Genomic DNA, 22059 nt, shown 5'->3' with positions numbered 1-22059 from the left:
ACGATTTGAGTGTTTTTTAACGCTTCAGTTCACACTCCACACCAGAGGGTGGCGGTATTTCACCATTTTGCTGTTTGCCAACCGCCAACAAAGGAAGGAAGAAGAAGATTTTCCTGACACGCGCATATCGACAGGGGGCGGTACTGCCTTATCATGCGACGTTTGAAGCTATCGCCAAACAGCAAAGAAGAAACAGTGCCGTGATAATTGGATAGATTTCTGCTAGGCTAACCTCTGTGTTTGAAAAGTTTCCACATTTATTCGTTATACTGGTGTTGTTTTAGTTTATCGCAGTAACCCGGTCTGGTCTACTTTTAATTTTCTCTTAAGAAACCCTCAGAAATGGCAGAAAATACAGGTGAGTGTGAAGATTACCCAAGTAGCTTGCTGTGGTTGACAAGAGCTAGCTTTAACCCATTAAGCAGACCCATTTGTCTCTCATGAAAAGCCGCCCATGTATTTCACTGGGATTTACTCATGTCTTGGTCTTTCAGTCTTTATTTATTGGTGTGTTCTGGATCCTCGGGATCCCAATGACTTCTCTCGGTTAACTTAGACGGTTTGTGTGCTGCAGCAGGCGCTTTTCCCTCTCTGCCTTCGTTTGGGCTAAACTAAGATGAATCAACGGAATTTTAGTCCTCGCTCGTTTACAACGTGAGCTTTATGGTACATTTAATCCAGCCAATAGTAAAACCTCGGTAATAAAACCGTAAGTCCTCGAGCCCTTTCAAAAACAGTCAGCCGCTAACAGCTAGCAGCTAATGCAGCACCAGATTAGAACGAGTAGCCCTTTATTATCGATGTACACGTACGACGTTGTCCACGCCAACTGTGTAGGTATAAAATAGAAACAGTAAGACAGCAGGAATATATACAAAACAGGAGAACAGGTTGTAAAGGACTTGGTCTGAGTGTGTGAGTGATGAGCGTTACTCAGACCGTGGGTGGGATCGTGTCCGATACCAGTGTTGTGCCAAAAGATTATGTCTGCAAAAAACTGATTGTTCGTATTTAAACTGTTATAAATAACTTGTTGGTCTGTAATATGTGAAACATGTCAGATGTTTCCCTCACGAATGATATCAAGTCAGTTAGAAACAACATTCCTGTAACAAAGTACAAGCCACAATCAGTTTTTAGCAGTGACTTTTTATATTTAAAAAAATCTCGTTAAGATTGAAACTGTCTTTAGTAAGAGTAATCTGGCCAAGCGGGAATTGCAACAAATATTACAACAGTTCTGTAAACATATTTTAAGTGGAGGAAAAGGACTGGATAGGTTATAATGCAAGTACAACACACAGAGTTTAAAGATACTTGAAAAACAGGTAATATTTACATTTTATATATAAGCCCTTTGTAAACCCCGTTCACTGAGGCGATCACTATTTGGCACAACACCGGTCCGAAAGGCTCCAGGGACGAAGCTGTTTTTAAGCCAAGGGCAGCGGGTCAAACAGGTGGGGGGCGAGGTGCAAGGGCTGACCTGTGACAGGAGGAGCAGGTGATAACCCTAACCCTGGCCTTGTTTGGTGAATGCTCTGAACAGGTTGGTTTTATATGGATAAATCATACAATCAAAGAGGCACTATTTATGTAAGCTGGCTTGTTTGTACATTGTTATGCATATTACACTCAGTGGCACTTTATTAGGTACACCCCCTTAATGGAAGTTCAGCAAATATTTTCTTCACATCATCTGTGTGAGTCCATTTTGCTTAATTTTGACTTTTGCTGCAAAAACGTTTCTAAAAAAATTCTCACAAATGTTTATCATGTAACCAACAAATAAAATATATACTATTTATGGGTGTTTCAGCTTATACTTAATATTATAATTTATTTTTAAATCAGAGCAAAATGAGGCAAAGCATGACGGCTCACCGTCCCCGGGGATGACAGACCAGGAGAAGGAGATGGCAGCCAGCGCATACGAAGCATTTACGGTAAATAATCAAACATTTCAACTTAACCCACAGTGTCTTCTGACAATGAATGTGTATATAAAAAAATACTGCAAGTGCTTCTAATTTCTTCTTTAGAGAAGTGAGAGAGATGTGAATATGAACACATTCAGTACTTGGAGCAAAGCAACTGTCACTTTTATGTTGTTTTGCTGTGTTTGTAGAAATGGTCTATATGAGCGTTTAGCTGAGATCTAGAGGTTTCTGTGGACACACGCTGGGACTTATGTTACAGCCGATTCAACAGGATCTGCCCCGCTTTGCCCCCCAGTACCGAGGGTGCTGGGCTCAAGAGGTTAACTGGATAGAGTGGAGGCAGTGTCAGAGTATATTATGTTAACTGTTGCACAGCATGAGGGGTCTTCTAGGTATTTTAGATAGTCTTTTTGAGTGCATCATCTATGACGAGTGAGTCACACTAACCAGAGTAAAATGAGCAAACTGCTCGCTCCACAACAGTATCTCTACCTGAAATGGTCTCAGCCCCTAAAATGTGACACCGTCCACATTTATGAGGGAATTCCAGTCTCAGCCAAGTTTTTAGAGGGCCGTGGAAATCCTGAATAAAATGAAAGTACTCGTAAACTCCTGCTCATCAGTTCACGCTGTATACTCAGGTTTGACCAGCTGCTCTTTTTCTTGTTATTTGTCGTATTTGTGAGAAGAAATCCAAACATTGTGAAACGTTGTTTTTTCTTCTAGGCTGGGAGATGTGACGAGGCGCTCAGACACCTTGAAGCCCTGCAGGAGCTCACTAAAGAGGACTACAAGATTGCAATGAATAAAGCTGTTGTTGAGTTTTACAAAAGCGGTCAGACGACCACAGGGCTGCTGAAGCAGACCCTGATGTCAATGAAGAACCAGGTAATTAAAGCGAGTTCTTTTCATAGGTTTAATCCTTGTTTGCAGTAAACTCAGAGCCTGGCTTACTTTCTGTGTTTCAGGTTCACACGTCAGCAGAAGATGTTGATGGTTTGGATGATGTTGAAAATAGTTTCCTGTACTACAATCAAGCTATCATCCACTATTACATGCGGCAGTTCTCTGATGCGATCTGCATCGGAGAAAAGCTCTACCAGTTTCTGGAACCGTTTGGTATGTCGTGCTAACTTCCATGCATTTAATTGGCAGGGTTGTTGCAAAGCATCAGCTCCAGGATGTGATGTTGTCAGCTGCCGTTTTTCTTCTTTGTAAGGCCGGCTCAGTTGTGCGCTCTTTCTGAAATATCTTACTGACTGTGAATGGAGAGCCAGTCCCCTCTTATGTATGTTTAAAGTGTTAAGTTCAAGTGCAGCATGCAACGGTTTTTAGAATGACTTTTATTATTGTCTGTATTGTGTATTACACTGATGGTGACGATACTTTGAATATATGAAATGACAAAAACAATCAGGCAGTACAGGGTAGGGTTTGTGAGACCTTACCTGTAGTTGTATCAGCAGCAGCAGTAATGATGTCACAGTTTTGCTCACACAACAATGAAACAAGTTGGGCTCTTTCCCCGTTTCATCCTGTCAAACAACTGCTTCACTATAGAGACTGTGGTTGAATCAACAATAAGGCTTTAAGCATCAGAGTAAAGATGACCTTAAGAAGTAATGAATTAATGATTTTCTTCACTAATAAAGTTTAAATCATTAGAGAAAAATGACTCGCAGACGTCTCATAGAGATTAGTAGTTTAGTAGTACTGATATGTATATAGACTCTCTGATTGATCTGAGTTAACTTCAGTAATCAAAACCATCAACATGTCTGTGAGATCCCATTACTTCAAGACTGCTCAGAGAAGTCATTAGCTCAGAGAATGCTTTATCTGAAGAGTTTTAGTCAGGCTTCAGAATTCAACAAAGTACAGAAACTGTGTTAGTGAAGGTTAAAATGATCAAATCTAAACAACTTTTAACAGATGTGTCTGTGAAGGTTCTCAGTCATCCAGCTCATTGTAGTCCCAGAACTGAAGAAGCTTCTCAGATGAGAGGTGAAACCTTTTCAGTGCAGACACTTTTCTTTCCAAGCTCCTTAGACAACGTTTAACAGACAGCCGACTGTTGTTATTTATTGTTATCTTAAAAAAGAAAGTAAATAATTGACAGTGGACTCATCTCTGTTTGCCCAGCCAGACCTCAGTGCAGTGTTTCGTACTGTTGACCTGATTTTCTTATTTTATTACCGTGATTAGAGCATACTATTGGAATTAAAAGTAAATGGTAAATGGCCTGTATTTATATAGCGCTTCACTAGTCCCTAAGGACCCCAAAGCGCTTTACATATCCATTCACACACACATTCACACACTGGTGATGGCAGCTACATTGTAGCCACAGCCACCCTGGGGCGCACTGACAGAGGCGAGGCTGCCGGACACTGGCGCCACCGGGCCCTCTGACCACCACCAGTAGGCAACGGGTGAAGTGTCTCGCCCAAGGACACAACGACCGAGACTGTCCGAGCCGAGGCTCGAACCGGCAACCTTCCGATTACAAGGCGAACTGCCACGATCGCCCAACACTGCAGTGCTGCAGAGTCCTCTTAACACACAGGTTAATTATGGAGTTCCACAGGTTTCAGTCTAAGGGCCAGGTCTGTTTACATTATACATCCTGCCCTCAGGCAGCACCACTGCTATGCAGATGATTCCCCGCTCCATCATCAGTGAAGCCAGATGACACACGATAACCTCAGTTTTTATCTAAATTTAAAAGCAGGAAATTTGAGGTGTGTGTGTGTGTGATCTTATCTGGCTTCATGGAATAATAATAATAATAAAGCAGTGAAAATGTATACTATGTCTTTAAATGTTATACATGGAAGCATGTGTAATGTTAATAACTGGTCCTATCATGGAACCCTGTGGGTTTACATGGAAAAATTGGAGTGCATCAGGCAGCTGAATCAGCAGTAAATATTTCATACCTACTGATCTCTAATATTAAGGACAACTGTAACGCTGCACTGATAGCAGGACAAGAGATGAGTCCAGTGTCAGAGGCCGTATAAATGCTACTGGTAACCTTCCCAGTACTTGTTCTGTACTTTGGTGACGTGTGAAACCTGATTGAAACAATCAAACCGCTCTTCTGCAGATGACTAGTTGCTGTTTTAGAACTATTGGAGTCGATGATGTTCAAAGACCTTGAAAAGCCTGGAGACCCAACTCAAGACCACGTTAAAAACAAAGTCTGGCCCCTCGGGACCAAAGTACGAAGGAGTTTGGCTCAGGACTTTTGCACAGTTTTGTACTGCTAATAATAATAATGGTTGTTGTTTTTGTACTTGTAGTAGTTGTTGTTGATGTCTTATGTTATTTCCCCTAGAAGAAAAGTTTGCACAGTCTGTGTGCTTCCTGTTGGTGGATCTCTACCTGCTCACCTTCCAGCCAGAGAAGGCCCTCCACCTGCTGACTGTGCTGGACAAACTCTCTGTGCAAGGAAGCAACAAGAACGGCAAAGGAGAGGTAGACACAAATACAGTATGTGTGATAAAAACAGGAATGTGCACAACAGAAGCAAACCCATTAATGTGCACATTCAAGATCGTCTCCTCGAGCAGCACTGCAGACACCTGCTGCTGCTTATAGAATACTCCCTGATAATCTGTTCTGTGCAAACTCACAGACTTTCATATCAGCGTCTGTTGTAGCCAGAGATTTCACTCCTGAAATCTGAAATGAAATCTCTGGCTGTGCCCACAAATCTTTTTCCAGCATCCATGGTGTTATGCATCAAGAATGTGTCTCACAGCTCAGACTGTCCATCAGGAGTTTTTCATGTGAAAGGGTCTGAACTGTTGGACGCACAATGCAGTGAAAAAAGTCACTTTTTGAGCTACAGTTATCGCTCACCACCTTCCATATTTATTTAAGGCATCTAAAAACATATCAGCGCTGAAAGCTTTGCAGCTGCAGCTTAAAAGGTAACTTTGAAGAGTCACAGTTGTGAGATTTCTTACTACAGTGAGCTGAATTCAGTTTGCAGTGGTCACAGTGTTTGAAGAAGAACAGTGTACTCTCTTACAGAAAATGTTTCTATCAAAGCAAATGAATCTTTCAACCACAAACAGAACTAACATCAAAGAGTCGATGAATAGCTGAGCTTTAAATGATTAAACTGCAAGGACCTTAGTCATGAAGCTGTTTCTTAGGTCACCGACTTCACAAGTTTAAGTCTGTGAAATGAAGCTGACTAAGTTCTGTGCTTTATTTCAGAAAGATGGAGGAAACCAGAAGGCCGAGTTAGCAGCTATGATTGAAGCAGCCAAATCAAAAATTCACCAGGTGAGAGCTGGGTTCACCCATGTTTCACTCTTTAACTGCTTCAGCCTTCGTCTGCATGCTCTAACTCAGGGGCTGTAATATTTGTAATGCATGCTTTTAGAGCAGGGTCGGCAACCTTTCTGATGATGAGTGCATCTACCATTTCCTCAGAGGTCAGTGTGCCGTATGACTGCATTAGCAATAAATGTAATAACTCACTATATAGAACAACGTTATAGGATTATATTTGTGCACAGATGTTTGCAGCTGTCAGCGAATAGTTATCAGCTATTTAGAAACAAAACACTTTTAATCCATAACAGCAAATGAACTGAACAACAGAAAATACAAATGCTATTTATGGTCTCCTCACAACAATGATAAGAAAAATAAACTGGGCCAATATGGCATGTTTGTTAATACAGAGACACACATGTTACTGTGATCTCTGGTCTCCCACTCAGAGACACAGGTCTCCCAGTGTCCAGCATTCAGACCTGAGGACTCATGTGAGAGAAAACCTGCTCACACAGACATGTAGAGCCAAACACTGTCAATAAGGCCTCTGCAATGTTCTGAAGACAGTTAAACCTGTCAGGTAGTGACGTCCAGCAGGTGAACATGCAGCTCCATGAACACGCACAGCTGTGGAGTCCAGCTGCTTCGTAGTTCTGCTAACTTTGACCCCACAGAGTCGAGCTGTTCAGTTCAATCAGCTGCATTTCGATGTGTCGAGCCAGTTAATGCGAGACAAATCCAGCTCATTAAAGCTTCTGGTTTGATCAGAAAAGAAAACATTGGTCCAAACAGCTGAAAGTCCTGAAAACACATCGTGAATTCTGTCTCGAGTCTACGGATGTATCCGTGTATCTCCGCGGTGCTGATGCTGCGCTGAGCCGACGGCTGCTGAAGCTTTTGAAGTGTCAGAACGTGAAAATTTCAACATCGCTTGAAAAAACTACCAGCTAACAACGTCCCTGTCACCGCTAGGCTAAGTGATTTTTAGCCAATTACAAGTTGAATCTGGTAGTTGGGGTCGTTAGCTAAGATACCGTCATTAAGAATGTGTCTATGGGACACATTAGTTGTGTTGCAATTTGCGATGTGCACCGCTGGCCCGGCCATTTATTTTTTAATGCACCTCTCAGATTAACTCACTGCGTGTCGTGCCCAGGGCTGGACTGGGACAAAACATCAGCCTGGACATTTTGACTAGAGACCGGCCCCCCAGGAATAAAAGCCATAAAGCCTTTGACTGAAAACAAACGCTGTGGTGACAGTGATGCACAGTCTTGTTGGTATATGTGTGATTTCTATACATTTTACATCAGATAAAAACTTTGGTTGTAAGATTCAGATAATTATTTAATAAAAGCAAAACATTTTAAATGAGAATAAGAAAGAAAAGTATGTCTTTGTGCCCCCCTCTCCCTGTTAATGCCCTACCTGCCCCCCTGGCAACACTTTGCTAGACCCGCCCCTGCACAGTTACCAGCTGTCAGCTGCTTAGAAAAGGATCCTGGGGTTATTTGTCTCTCAGAAACAGTTCATAACTTCAACTCATTCATGTCACCTGAAGGGTAAACCTGTTCTGGCTCCAGCAAACATCAGCTGATACTAGAAATTAATATTAAATACATTCTAACAACAGCTGATCAAGCTTAAACGTGCTGCTGTTGTTTAGCGCGACATCCGCTGGTTTCCTCTTTCTGGCGCAAAGTGGGCGATAAACAAACAAGAGAGACGATCAGCTGATCATTGATCAGTTTCATGATTGAAGTAGCGACAGGAGAGAGAGGGTGAGAGGAGAAGAGGCAGCTGTGCAGCAAAGACACAGAATAAATCCAGCTTTGTGTTCCTTTTCCCCTCAATACGAAACGTGTAATATTTTCTCTGAATGAGGGACCATTCCATTTTTCAAGGAGCCGTTGGCAACTCTACTAACTAACCTTATGAATAAAATCAAGTTCACTATCAGTAACATAGCACCCACCCAGCTGTATTTAAACTCCGTCATGCTAGCTAGTAGCAGTACGAGTTATTGCAACTGATTGTAAAAAGTCAGCAGAACAAAAATAAACTCCACCTAAACTTGGTTTATATCTGACCCAGAGAGACTGCAGGTCATAACTTCTTACCTGAAGTTCAGTTCACCTGACACTCGGACCGGCGGCCGCCTCGGGGCTCTCCTCCTGCCTCCCCTTCCCTCATCCACCTGCTGGCCTCTGTGGGAGCTGTGGCACGCGTGCCCAGGGTTGCCGACCCCTGTTCTAACTGATGTTGTCCTTTCTGCAGTACAAAGTGAGAGCGTACATTCAGATGAAATCCTCCAAGGCCTGTAAAAGGGAGATCAAGTCAGTGATGAACACAGCAGGGAATGTAAGTCTGCTTGTTAGTTCTAATGTAAAGGGGAGAGGATGCAGTATGCCTTATGCGATTGGCATATGATGCAATTTAAAATTTGTCTCAAATATTTCTTTGGGCGCTGCAGTTCATTGGAAATTGACTTTGCTTCCACGCTCTCTTGTTCTCTGTCATCAGTCTGCACCCTCACTGTTCCTCAAGAGTAATTTTGAGTATTTGAGAGGAAACTACCGGAAAGCAGTGAAGTTGCTGAACAGCTCCAATATTGCAGAACATGCTGGGCCCATCAAGACAGGTAACGGCTGCTCGCAGGATCATTTGGCTTCCTGTTATAATCCTGCTGTTTACTTTGTCGTCCTCAGGTTTTGTTGCCTAATTGCATTTCCAGATGTTGACGTCATTACTGGGGTAACTGGCTTTCATGATTTGCTAATTGCATGCGTGTTGTTTTCATTTAGGTGAATGTGTTCGATGTATGTTCTGGAACAACCTGGGCTGCATTCATTTTGCAATGGGGAAACACAATCTCGGCATTTTCTATTTCAAGAAGGCTCTGCAAGAGAATGACCACACCTGTGCACAGCTGGGAGATGGTAGCAATGGCCAGTGTAAGTGAAGGCAGTTCATGTATCTGTTCTCTTCCACTTATCAGGATCCCAGAGGGCCTGGAGCCTATCACAGCTACCAACAGGGCACGAGGCAGGCTGGACAATAATGAGTTGACCTAACCCCAAGAAATGCGAAGCCTGAGTACCGCGAGAGTAACCACGCAAACAGAACATGCAAACTGAAGCCCGAAGGTGGAGTCAAACTCCTTACCAACAGTGCTAACCACTCCACCAGTATGCTGCCCCAGTTTACTTATATTCTATGCAATTTTATTTATATAACACAAATTCAGAACCACAGGTGCCTCAAGGCACTTTATAATGTATAGAAGCAGCAAAAACCATAGCAATCAAACGACTTCCTCTGAGTGAGCACAAAAGCTCCCTGTTAGCAGGGACAGACCTCCGGCAGCTATCTGCCATTACCAGCTGGGGCTGATGGCGGAAACTTGGGTAACCAAGTGAAAGATATACACATTACTGTTTCCCACAGTTGTGTCCATACTCAAAATAAAAAGTATTTAGGTTTGAAGAGAATTTGAAGATTTTCCCATTTATAAACAAAGCTTTGGATACCAGTAAAACCAAACCGAAGCTAGCATAACAGGAGCAGCTACCGAGTGTTAGTAGTTTGTGTTTAGTATTACTATGACTATCCTGTTAGTGCTGTTTCTATCCTTTCACGTATACATCAGTTCCTCTGCTGTAAAACCTTCAGATATGTGCACATAGTTGGTATTATGGAGCCAGTGAGACAGTTGTGAAAGCCAGCATTAAACGGGGCCTGTGATTATATTAGGTTTTATATTTTAGGAAGGGTGGGGAAACAAGTTTCACTGCTACGTACTGTCAGCAAAAAGATGAAGCTGAATCTGGCCAACCTTGTTTGTTGTTGGTTATTTTTATTTATTTATTTTTCGGCTTTTGTTTTAACTTTTGTGAACTGTGTGTTAAATAACAGATTTCGTCTGTAATACTTAAAAGCCCGAGACTGTCACGTTTCACCTGGTAGGAAAAACGATAACAAAGAGCACAGCAAACCTCGTCTACCAGCTATTATGGAAAAAACTGGTTCAGACTTTGATGGTAAAAGATGTGAGAAAGCCAATGAAGCTTGCAAAGAAAGCGACTGGACTTCCTTACTTTTTTTTTTTTCTGTTCTCTATTTTTATGAACCTCTGCAAATGACAACATCACCAGAATCCTGTCCTGGGACATTGTAGACACCCTGATTGTCATTTACACGCATTAATGACCACGTTAACTTCAAGCAGAAAATACATTTGATCGTTTCTTCTTTCCACTTTTCTTTGTGTCTTCTTCTTCTGACATAATCCATGTAGCAGAATCAAATAAGACAAACAAATTATTATACCCTGAAAATTAGTTGGCCAACTACATACAGTCTGTCGCACTAAACTGAGGGTTTCACAGAACCAGAAACTATTACTCTACCAAATCTGTCCACCCAGTTTTTCCAGAAAAACTTACATTTGCCCAACTCTAGTCTGCCAGTGAAGGTCACCATTCCCATCATAAACATTATGCATCACTTCAGTCCAAACTTGCTGCTTACGGGCCTCTGTCTTCAGCCAATCCCTAGTAATGGATTTTTTACTAGTGACTAACATGATCCTAAACATATCAACTTTGTACGTGTTTGTTCCCATGTAAAGGAAGTTGAATGTAAAAACAATACTTTTAAAACCTTTCTATGCAATTCTTCAACTCCTGCCAGTACGGAACAATTTAGAGACATTCCTGGAAGACGTGATAACGATTGGCTCAAACTCAAACCTGAATCGATAACCTCCCTGCAGCCGCTTTTTCTCATTTATGTGTGCTTCACTGCTCGCTTTCAAATTTTCCAGTGCTATGTACAACTTTAAATGTTTTGGGGGGGCTTTTTCAGCTTTATTTGATAGATTCAGTAAAGAAACGACAGGAAAGTGGGGGCAGAGAGAGAAGTGGGGAAGACATACGGGCCACAATAATTAAAGGACCGTTATTTCTAGATTTTAATTCGGAGAAGTCTGGCGGCAAATTTACTCCCAAGTATGTCAGTTTGAATCTGTGCATTATACCCTGAGCCTTGTGAGTGGTTGATATAGTTATCATTTTTTCAGTGTCTGTCACCCTGCTGATCTTTGTTGTTACGCCTCAGCTGTAAAGGCTGATGGGTTATTGCCTTCGCCCAGGAAGTTGGGTGGGGGGCGTGGACACGCATGTTCATGAGTGCAATGACTCAAGAACAAGATGATGTAGGATTTAAAATTCACAGAAGTAATTTGTTTTTATCCCCTTTTGGTTGTTCTTGTCTTGTGTTGGACTTGTTCAGCTTTGACACAATAGAAATGTTTTATGTATTTTGTGTTTTTACACACAGGTGTAAGTTATGTGTTCCTCAGTAACAAAAAGTCCTTTTGTTTTCAGCTAAAAAATTCACAGGTATCCCGATGTGCGCTTTACTAGCCAACAAACGCTACGAGCTGTTGTATAACTGCGGTATTCAGCTACTGCATATTGGCAGACCTCTGGCAGCATTTGAATGTCTGATGGAGGCGGTGCAGGTTTACCACTTCAACCCTCGGCTGTGGCTGCGGCTTGCCGAGTGCTGCATCTCTGCTAACAAAGGGGTATGTTTGTAAGATGTGGATGTTTTTGAGCATTTCGATGGTGACCTTTCCTTTTTACCTGTTTATTCTTTGTCATTTTTACCCCTCAGCCGTAAAAGGCTAACGGGATGTTGTTGTCACCCTGCTAGGCCGGCAGTAATGGCACCCAAGTTTGTGAATGCAAAAAGTCTTGGACAAGCTTAAATCTCTGACCTTGACTTCAAGGTCAAAGGTCAAGTGTTCTCAAAATCTTGTGAATGTGATAACCCAAGAAGAACAGTTGAAATTCATGCCATAGGTGCATCCATTGAAAACCTTGGAGTTCATATCTTGAGAACAAAGTGACGTCAAATTTTCAAATTGATACCGTACGTGTATCTAGTAGGAAGCCAGGAAGCCAAGGGTACCACTGGCTACAGTATGGTTTAATAATACTTCCTGGTTACTGGTCCGCAGCAAAGCCCCCCCACACACCAACCCAATCAATGTTATCATCAAGTATGCTGATGACACCGTGGTTGGGTTCATCTCTGATGGAGATCAGATCAAACTGCTCTCACATGTGCACATATTTTCTCCTTTATTATTTTTGATGCCTATCTGGTGGCTCAAGGATACATAAGGCCGTCCTCCTGTAATGGTTTTCCTTTCTAACTTATTCTACCATGGACAAAATATTTCAGCCACACTACTTTAGTCAAATGTTTGTTTGTTTTTTGCATCTTTGAATGGATTTATGGGGGTAAAATCTAAAATTATATCATCTTTATTTTCCAATTTCAAGGGTTCAGAGCAGGAAAGCAAAGGTTTGCCTTGTAAAAAAGGTATCGTTCAGTCTGTTGTTGGCCAGGGCTACCATCGCAAGATCATCCTGGCGTCCCAGTCCATGCAGAACACCACGTACAGGTCAGTGCTCACTACCCATAAATCCACACGGAGCCAATAAATTACACACATGACTCCTCGATAACAGAGTTCTGCCAGTTTGGTTTAAACTATCGGGGTCCACAGTATGAAACAGGAAGTGGTTAGCAAAAGCTGTTTTTTGTTTTGTTTTAAAGCATCTCAGCCTACATACAATGATTACAGAGTAACATACGTTACATCAGTTGCTACATCACTGACATGCTGGTTATTGTGTTTCCACTATCATGTCATGAAGTTATCATATTTAACAGGTTGTCCATGTGTACATTTTAACATCCAATTGATATTTAATCTTACTGTAGTTTAATGTGAGGTAGACTGACCTCATAGTGTTTGTCTTTGTATAGTGAGGGCCAATCAGCAGCTATTCCAGTGGCCAGTATGGAGTTTGCAGCTATCTGCCTGAGGAATGCGCTGCTGCTGCTGCCTGAACACCAGCAGCAAGAACTCAAGACAGAGAACAGCTCCAAGAACTCGAGTCAGTCAGGAAGCACCGAGAGTGGCAGCGAGAACAGCGACGCCTGCAGGTCAGACACGTCTGTCCACCCCACCCACCTGTTACAGAAAGACAGTGATGCCTTCTTAACTCGCTGGTTCCAAACTATATTTCTGTTTTTCCATAACGTGTTCCTGTTTGTTCTGTATTCCCAGTGATTATGTTCAAAAACTGTACAAAGTCACACAATCTGTGTGTAAATTTGTATTTACTGCTGAATTTAAAATGCACACTCTCTGCTGCATACTGAGGAGGACTACAACTTAGAGTCCTTAATATCCGTCACAATGTCAAGAAATATACACTCATTAAGTCTGGTACTTTCGTGCATTATATAACTATGATGGAAAAACAAAGAATAGATCTTATTAATATCGTACATAATCTTTAAAATGCATTTTCTGGATTTCTTTTTTGCTATGCATAAAGTCATGTAGCATCCGATATTAAGGATCATCAGGTTAGATTCCCAATGCTACCCAGTGCAAAATGATGTATAGAGATGTTTACATAAACTGAGGCTCTAAAACTACTACATTATGGTTCATATCTCTCTGGCAACAAGGTCACAGAAAAAATTACATATTCTCCCAAGATCCACTCAGGCTGTGCTTGCAGCTTCAATGAAATGATGCCACAAAGACGATACGCAGCTAACAGCACACTGTGGATGCCTGGTTACACCCAGACTGGCCTAACAGCAACAACATCCTTACAGTGACGCCTTCAGCTATTGGAACATTACCTTCCTCTGCATGACAAGTTGGATCCACTCAGTCATCATAGAGTCATGAACACAAACTGCAAACACAGCTCGTCATTCTGAACGTCGAAATGGGGTCAAAATATCAGCTGCTGGTCAAGAAGCGTGCACACCGGACAGGGCGGCCTGACCACTGCCTGGGTTGACTGCAAGAAAGCCTGTAACTCAGTGCCACACTCGTGCACACGGTGTGTCCAGCCATCTCACCACAAAGAGCAGACACAGCTGTAGATCCAGGAGTGAAGCTAAACACCGGGAGTCAGTGAAACTGACCAGTTGATCCAACCCACCAGGAAGAGATCTGGAAGTCACTCCATTACAGGGAAGAGGATCTGGACTGAAGGGTGGAGTTGCAAGGAGACCTTCATCTCAGAATGTTTTCTGATGCAGGACTGAGAAACGGTGATGGCTGAATTGTGGTGGCCTGTGATTCGGTCACATTAAACTGTCAGAGCTGATATGTGCTCTGATGGAGGGTCTGTGTTTCTTTGCAGTGGAAAAGGTCAGGATGCTGATAAATTTTTGTCCGCTGCTCCATCTTCTCCTCTTAGAAAACAGGAGGTAGAAAACCTCAGGTAATGATGCTTTCCGTATTCTCTGCTCATTTACACGTCCTGACGGTTCATGTCATTAGGACCAAAATGCCACTCGTTGATTCTCGCTGTGTGAGTAGGTGCTCCATCCTGGCCTGCAGCAGTTATGTAGCGTTGGCGCTGGGAGACAACCTGATAGCCCTAAACCACGCCGAGAAGCTGCTCCATCAAACTAAGCTGTCCGGATCGCTCAAGTAAGTGGTTACAGGTGGGGAGAAGCTTACAGGATCCTTGTGAAGTGATTTTAAAAATCAGAAAGTCTGTAAAAAGGATATAAAGTCTGAGAAAGAAGGACACAGAAAAGAGTCCTGTCATTGTACGATCAGGGTCTTCATGTACTTGAGTGAGTTAACTGTTCTCTGTTTGGACCTTTTCTGTTCAGGTTCCTCGGTCACCTCTATGCTGCCGAAGCCCTCATCTCATTGGACAGGATTTCCGACGCTATCGCTCACCTTAATCCAGAGAACGTCAGTGATGTGTCAGTGGGCATGTTGATGAACGAACAAGACCAGGGTGCGTGGGCTGAAATCATTCCTCGCCTAAACTTTTGCTGCAGTCTTGTTTTCACTGAATAATTTCCTCTCTGTCAGCAGGGTCTGACAAAGGAGATGAGCCTGTTGAGTCCTGTGAGTTTGTTTTTAAGCAACGTGTTTGCTTTTGATTCCAAAATCTTATATACAGCATAACATTGCAGCAGGAAAATAACGTGTGTGTGCGCGTGTGTGTGTGTGTGTGTGTGTGTGTGTGTGTGTGCGTGTGTGTGTGTGCGTGTGCGTACGTGTTGCAGCAGGGAAGCAGACTCCACTGTGTTATCCCAGCAGTGTGACATCAGCTCGAGCTATGATGCTCTTTAACCTGGGCAGTGCCTATTGTTTAAGGAGTGAGTACGACAAGGCCCGCAAGTGCCTGACTCAGGTAACCATGGCAACTTTATGCAACTCATGTCCAGGACTGGCCAATCAAAATCTAGTTACTCTGGCATTAGACATGTTACTTCATTGTTGCAGTGGTTCGAAGAAATGTTTTTATGGGGAGAAAAGAGAAACTAATAAACGTTGAAGAATCTGGGACGATCACATTTCAGTGACGATGTTGATCAAACTGGTTGCTGATTGTTTTTGCTGCATTTTATGCTCGACAAATGTATTAAAGCCTTTTTAAAATTCATTTTGGAAACTGTTACTGTTCAAAAGCATCTGATTCGCCCCGTTTCTTTAATGCTGTAATTATGTGTGTAACCCATCAGGAAGCTTAAAGCAGTGAGCGTCCCGACAGTTCAGTAATAATTTAATTTGTGCTGTCACCATCAGGCTGCGTCGATGATGAACAGCAAGGAGATCCCGCCTGAAGCCATCCTGCTGGGAGTGTACCTGGAGCTGCAGAATGGTCAGTGAGCTGCTGCGTCACCAGTTACACCTGTTGTAACGTGTTTTTCGCCTGACGCCCTGTTTTGGTTGGGTTGGTTTGTCACACTCGTATTCCACATATCAAAGCGTCGTATTGGCTTTGCAAACAGTGGAAACAGGCTGAGCTGTTGTGTTTGTGAGGGCATTTTAAACCTGATCCTTGAATGTTATGTTTGGTCCTCAGGAAACACTCAGCTGGCTCTGCAGATCATCAAACGCAACCAGCTGCTGCCTACCACGCAACAGAGAGTCTCCCCGGACTTCCGTAAGAAACCCATCCAGCCGCTCCAGTTGCCCTCATCTTTTACTCAGATCCAGAGGAAATGAGCCACCTCACCCATTCCAGACCACACATCCTGGCCGAACCTTGATATTTATGAAGCTGTATGAACTGAGGGGACTTTTGACACCATCTGCGTTGGTGTCAAATGGCCGAGAGAGCGGCCTCTTTTATTTTCACTGTATGAGGAATTTGTGTGTGAAGAATGAAAATAAATTTTATTTACTGAATCACATGTGGCTCGGTTTATGTTTGCCTGGGAGGATGTGGAAGAGGACGTGTGTGTGTGTGTGTGTGTGTGTGTGTGTGAGAGGTGTAGTTGGTCTTAAATGGTTAGCCTGTCCATCTGTAGTCTTTGGGTTGTAGTCCGGAGATCTGGTGGAAGTGCGTCCAAAGTCTCGGGCAGAACGTCTAAAGGCTCCGAGTCTGAGTGAGGCGAGCAGGTGGAGAAGATCAGATCAATATCTGTCTATGAAGCCAGATAACACACACCAATGAGTTAAACTGCAGGAATGTCTTAAAGACATAAAGACCTGGATGGCCGCTAACTTTCTGCTTCTTAATTCAGATCAAACTGAGGTTATTGTACTCGGCCCTGAAAAGCTTAGAAATATGGTATCTAAGCAGATTCTTACTCTGGATGGCATTACCTTGGCCTCCAGTAACGCTGTGAGGAACCTTGGAGTCATTTTTGACCAGGACATGTCCTTCAATGCACATATTAAACAAATATGTAAGACTGCTTTCTTCCATTTGTGCAACATCTCTAAAATTAGAAATATCCTGTCTCAGAGTGACGCTGAAAAACTAGTTCATGCATTTATTACTTCCAGGCTGGACGACTGTAATTCATTATTATCAGGATGTCCTAAAAACTCCCTGAAAAGCCTTCAGCTAATCCAAAATGCTGCAGCAAGAGTCCTGACAGGGACTAGAAAGAGAGCAGATTTCTCCTGTTTTGGCTTCCTGTTAAATCCAGAATTCAAAATCCTGCTCCTCACATACAAGGTTGTAACTGCTCCTGAAGGTTTTTCATGTTCGAAGTAGAATAAAGGGCCAACTGATGTTCAGCCAGTATTTTAATCTTCTTTTCACCAGCAAACACCGTGAAAAACTATGGTGAAATGATCAATAAAAACACGGATATTACATCAGCAGAACAAAAATTACAACTCAAATAAAAGATACACACAAAGTAAATGCACCAACATACCGTGTGCACCTTTCTACTGAACATTCATGAGCAATTGTAGTCCATATCTTCTATATTTCCACCTTTTACACAAGCCAGCATTCTCTTTCTGGCTCGAGCCTTCAGTTTCTGGTGACATGTGCACTTAATTGAGCATCACCCCAAAGCATGCGCACCACAAAGCGCCACACTCAGGCCCACCAGTAGGTGGCGACAACACAACATGAATCCAGATTAAACACCAAATTTTGAACATTGCAATCACATAATAATTACATTTCAATGCGACAGCTACAAAGGTCTTAAATAATCAGACCCCATCTTATCTTAATGACCTTGTAGTACCATATCACCCTATTAGAGCGCTCCGCTCTCGCTCTGCAGGCCTACTTGTTGTTCCTAGAGTATTTAAAAGTAGAATGGGAGGCAGAGCCTTCAGTTTTCAGGCCCCTCTTCTGTGGAACCAGCTTCCAGTTTGGATTCAGGAGACAGACACTATCTCTACTTTCAAGATTAGGCTTCAAACTTTCCTTTTTGCTAAAGCATATAGTTAGGGCTGGACCAGGTGACCCTGAATCCTCCCTTAGTTATGCTGCAATAGACGCAGGCTGCCGACATGCTGAACAATCAAATGTTGAGTATCTGTTGATCTCAAAACTGGATTATAGATGGCAGACAGTTGGTGTCATAAGCCCCGCCCTCTGTTCAAAGATGGTCATTCACAGTGGACACAGATGCTTCTTTCACTCCTCTTTCCAATCATCTGTCCTCTCTGTCCAAAATGTGAACATCGGCATCCTTGAAAGAGTGACCTTTGACCTTCAGATGCCGATGAACAGCCGAGTCTTGGAGGTGACTCTTCTGTTGTGCTATGCACTTGTGAAGTGGCTGTTTGGTCCAATGTAGAGTCCGAGCCACACTGTACAGCACATTGTTAAGTTTGTCTTTGAGATGAACCAGTTTGTGTGGCGGTCCTAGCCTGTTCGGCGCCCTGGGCGAAGACTCCCTCTGCATGAATGAATGATGGGCTTGGATTCACAACATTATGAATGACATGTGCTCTATTTGGAAGCAGCCGGCCCCTCCCCTTTCCACGGGTTGTGTGTGAGACATTAAATCATCAAAATATAAATTATAAATTGTTATTGATCCTTTGCCCCGAGTCCTAAAGTGCATATTTATTTTCTTACTCTTCTTATATTTATTGTTTGTTTGCTTGCACTGCTGTAACTGGAGCCTCGTCGTCTCGTCTCTCTATATGCTGGACTGTATGTAGCAATAAAGTTTACTTTGACTTCAGCAGCGAGCATGCGCACTGAGGGCTCTCGCGCTCACTTTTCGCGTATAGAATTTCGAAGAAAACCCAACAACATGGGTGCAAATTATAAGTCTGCATCATGATGTCTGCTGTTTTCGTGTTTGTTGTTTTGTTTTTATTTTGCGATGTTGGTTATTAGACGCTGCTCCCTCCAGCCCCGCCCCGCCCCGCCCTCTCCCCCACCCACTTGAAACGTAAAGGCAAATAGGCGGAGCGGTTAGTGCTACGTTTGTGCTGATTTGTGCAGGTAAAATTAGCGTTTGTGCTGCTTCTGTTTCCGAGATATTAAACTTTATTTTATAGGTCATTCAAAGGTCACCATCCCCCCAGACTGCTCCAAAACGGGCCAAAATGGTCTACTTTTTTAGTGCTACGTTTGTGCTGGTTTGTGCAGGTAAAATTAGCGTTTGTGCTGCTTCTGTTTTAAAGATATTAATGAAAATGTAAAGGTCAACCAGCCCCCCCACATTACCCAAATCCAACAAAAGTGGTATCAAACGTTTGTGCTACGTTTGTGCTGGTTTGTGCTGCAAAGATTTTCGTTTGTGCTGCTATCATTTTAAAGATATTAATAACAATTTCTAGAGGTCATCAGAGGTCAACCAGCCCCCCCACATTAATTAAATCAAACAAAATGGGTGTCAATCAACTGTGCTACGTTTGTGCTGGTTTGTGCTGCTAAAATTTTCGTTTGTGCTGCTTCTGTTTTAAAGATATTAATGAAAATGTAAAGGTCAAAAGGTCAACCAGCCCCCCCACATTACCCAAATCCAACAAAAGTGGTATCAAACGTTTGTGCTGGTTTGTGCTGCAGAAATTTTTGTTTGTGCCGTTATTATTTTAAAGATATTAACAAAAATTTCTAGAGGTCAACCAGCCCCCCCATATTAATGGAATCAAACAAATGGATGTCAAACGTTTGTGCTGGTTTGTGCTGCAAAAATGTTTGTTTGTGCTGCTAACATTTTAAAATGTTTAATAAAATAACGTCTTGATGCGTGCTTAATCATCCAGGTAAGTAAATCCCAAAAGGTTGATTCTGTTCATCTGGACATTTTCAGTTGGAGAAACGTTTCGTCACTCATCCAAGTGACTTCTTCAGTCTCAGCTGACTGTAGGTTTCACCAACCATATAAACAGTACATTTGCATAGTGAAGGAAACTAGCGCCACTGAATGAACAATGTGCCGGGGGGTTAATTCCATGATTGTTAGTATGCAAATTCTTATGACCATTGATCAATGACAACTAATCAAAGCCTATTGATCAATGGCCATGAGTACCATTCACAGAAAGTGGGGAATGGCTACAATCACAGCATTGTAGGATGGCGAAAGATGTACCCTTGGGCCCCCCTTCTCGATCCAGAGATGGTCAGCATCCTAACAGCCCGATGGACGAAGCTGTCTCTCAGTCCGCTGGTTCTGGCCCGGAGGCTCTTCAGTGTCCTTCCTGATGGCAGCAAACTGAAGACGCTGTTGAAGGGATGAGTGGAGTCACCTGTAATGGAGAGGACCTTCCAGATAGGCAGGTGCAGTAGATCTCCTGGGGAGGGAGGCAAGAGAGGTCCCCACAATGCTCTCGGCTGCTCTCACTACCCGTTGTCATTTTTTCCTGCAGAACCCAATGCAGGAGTCATACCACACAGTGATGCAGCTGGTGTGGATACTCTCAACTGTGCCTCTGTAAAAGGTGCTCATAATGGGGGTTGAATCTCTTGTGCTTCTCAGTTTGCAGAGGAAGTAGAGTCACTGTTGGTCTTCTCCACATTCAGGGACAGGTTGTTGTTGCTGTACCACTCTGCCAGATGGTTAACTTCACCCCTGTAGTAGATCTCGTCGTGGGTCAGCAGAGTGAAGAGAAGGGAGCTCAACACACATCCTTGGGGAGCCCCCGTATTCAGTGTTCTTGGGCTGGAGGTGTTGCTGTCGACCCGTACTGTCTGCTGTCTTCCTGTCAAGAAATCTAGCAGCCCGTTATAAAGCAAGGTGCTGATCCCCAGCAGATCCAGTTTGTGAATGAGTTCCTGGGGAATGATGGTGTTGAATGCTGAACTGAAGTCTATGAACAGCACTCTGACATATGAGTCTCTAGTGTTCAGATGTGTGAGGGCTGAGTGAGGGGCAGTTGAAATTCCATCATCGGCTGAGCGTTTTGACCGGTATGCGAACTGAAATGGATCCAGGTTGGGGGAAAGCGATAATTTGATTTGATGCATGACTAACCGTTCAAAGCACTTAACTTAATAATGATGGAGGTGAGTTTGACAGGACGGTAGTCCTTAAAGCAGGAGATAGATGACTTCTTGGGTTCAGTAATGATGGTGGAGGGATCTCCACACACTGTCTGGGGATTGTGTCACCACGGTCTGTAGAGTGGGCTTGTAGTCTGTGATGGTTTGTATTCCTTGCCACTGCCTCCAAGTATCTCTGCTGTCGCTGAAGCTTTGCTGTAGCTGATGCCACGTGACAGGTTTGCCCTTGCTGTTCTTAGACTCACCTAATTCCCGGCTCTGAAGGCTTGCATTTTTCAACTTTAGGAGCATTTAAACCTGACCTGTGAGCCATGGTTTCTGATTGGCCCAGACAGTGATAGTCCTGGTCTCTGTGACATCATCGATGCATTTTGGGATGTAGGCAGTGACAGTTTCTGTATATTCCTGAAAGTCTGTGGTGTTGTCGTGTGTGGCGGCCTGTGGTGGAAAAGCAGTGCCTCTGAGGACCCTTCTGGCCACACCTGTACCTGCTTACGAACTGGTTTGGTGACTTTGACCAGGGGCCTGTGGGAACCCATGGCACACCTAGATTTCTGCCTGTACTGACCCTTATGCAAAATAGGTGGAATTAAGACACAGTTCCAAAAGCAAACACAACTGATCAGTGCTGAGAGTGGTCCTGTTGCTGAGGTTGGGATGATCCTGTAATCTCTTATGAACGACCTCCAACGCTTCTATGACTGGGATGCAAGTGAAGACAGATGTAACATCTCTCTCACTGTACATGTACTGTTTATAAAATTAGGGAAACATAACCTGCACAAACAAAATAATTTGCAGGACAAATGTTTGACATCAATTTTGTTCGATTTGAAGAAGGTAGGGGGGGCAACTTCACTCACGGGTGTTTATAAGGTTGGGGAAACCTGCAGTCAGCTGAGACTGAAGAAGTCACTTGGATGAGTGACGAAACGTTTCTCCAACTGAAAATGTCCAGATGAACAGAATCAACCTTTTGGGATTTACTTACCTGGATGATTAAGCACGCATCAAGACGTTATTTT

General features: G+C 43.1%; 1 protein-coding gene across 4 annotated transcripts; it reads left to right on the top strand.

The window, feature by feature from the left end:
- The first annotated feature begins 114 nt into the window (after positions 1-114).
- On the top strand, positions 115-16500 carry cnot10 (CCR4-NOT transcription complex, subunit 10). 4 transcript variants are annotated; one of them, XM_085472815.1, is made up of 19 exons: positions 115-358; positions 1855-1946; positions 2667-2828; positions 2909-3059; positions 5284-5420; positions 6171-6239; positions 8514-8597; positions 8760-8877; positions 9041-9190; positions 11624-11826; positions 12590-12711; positions 13080-13259; positions 14486-14566; positions 14665-14778; positions 14967-15097; positions 15178-15210; positions 15372-15499; positions 15895-15970; positions 16175-16500. In XM_085472815.1, the coding sequence occupies exons 1-19, from the start codon at positions 343-345 to the stop codon at positions 16315-16317; spliced, it is 2190 nt and encodes a 729-aa protein (XP_085328941.1). In that variant the 5' UTR covers positions 115-342; the 3' UTR covers positions 16318-16500. The 4 variants fall into 4 exon arrangements, with proteins under 4 accessions (XP_085328941.1, XP_085328940.1, XP_085328943.1 ...); XM_085472814.1 differs by having other exon boundaries at positions 5281-5420; XM_085472817.1 differs by lacking the exon at positions 115-358 and adding an exon at positions 389-833 and having other exon boundaries at positions 5281-5420.
- The last annotated feature ends 5559 nt before the right edge of the window (positions 16501-22059 follow it).

The sequence above is a fragment of the Copadichromis virginalis genome, linkage group LG11 (assembly GCF_057382275.1).
Source record: "Copadichromis virginalis isolate Kocher_CV1m ecotype Utaka linkage group LG11, C_Virginalis_male_GT1.1, whole genome shotgun sequence".
In the NCBI taxonomy this organism is placed as follows: domain Eukaryota; kingdom Metazoa; phylum Chordata; class Actinopteri; order Cichliformes; family Cichlidae; genus Copadichromis; species Copadichromis virginalis.
Note: the sequence above shows the minus strand (reverse complement) of the source record. Positions and strands in the feature narration are given on the sequence as shown.

Bases quoted from the DNA above. Each gene is read 5' to 3' on its own strand.
- cnot10 (XM_085472814.1), top strand. The intron at 5,421-6,170 runs GTAGACACAAAT...GCTTTATTTCAG, and splicing joins ACAAGAACGGCAAAGGAGAG to AAAGATGGAGGAAACCAGAA. The intron at 15,971-16,174 runs GTCAGTGAGCTG...TTTGGTCCTCAG, and splicing joins GTACCTGGAGCTGCAGAATG to GAAACACTCAGCTGGCTCTG.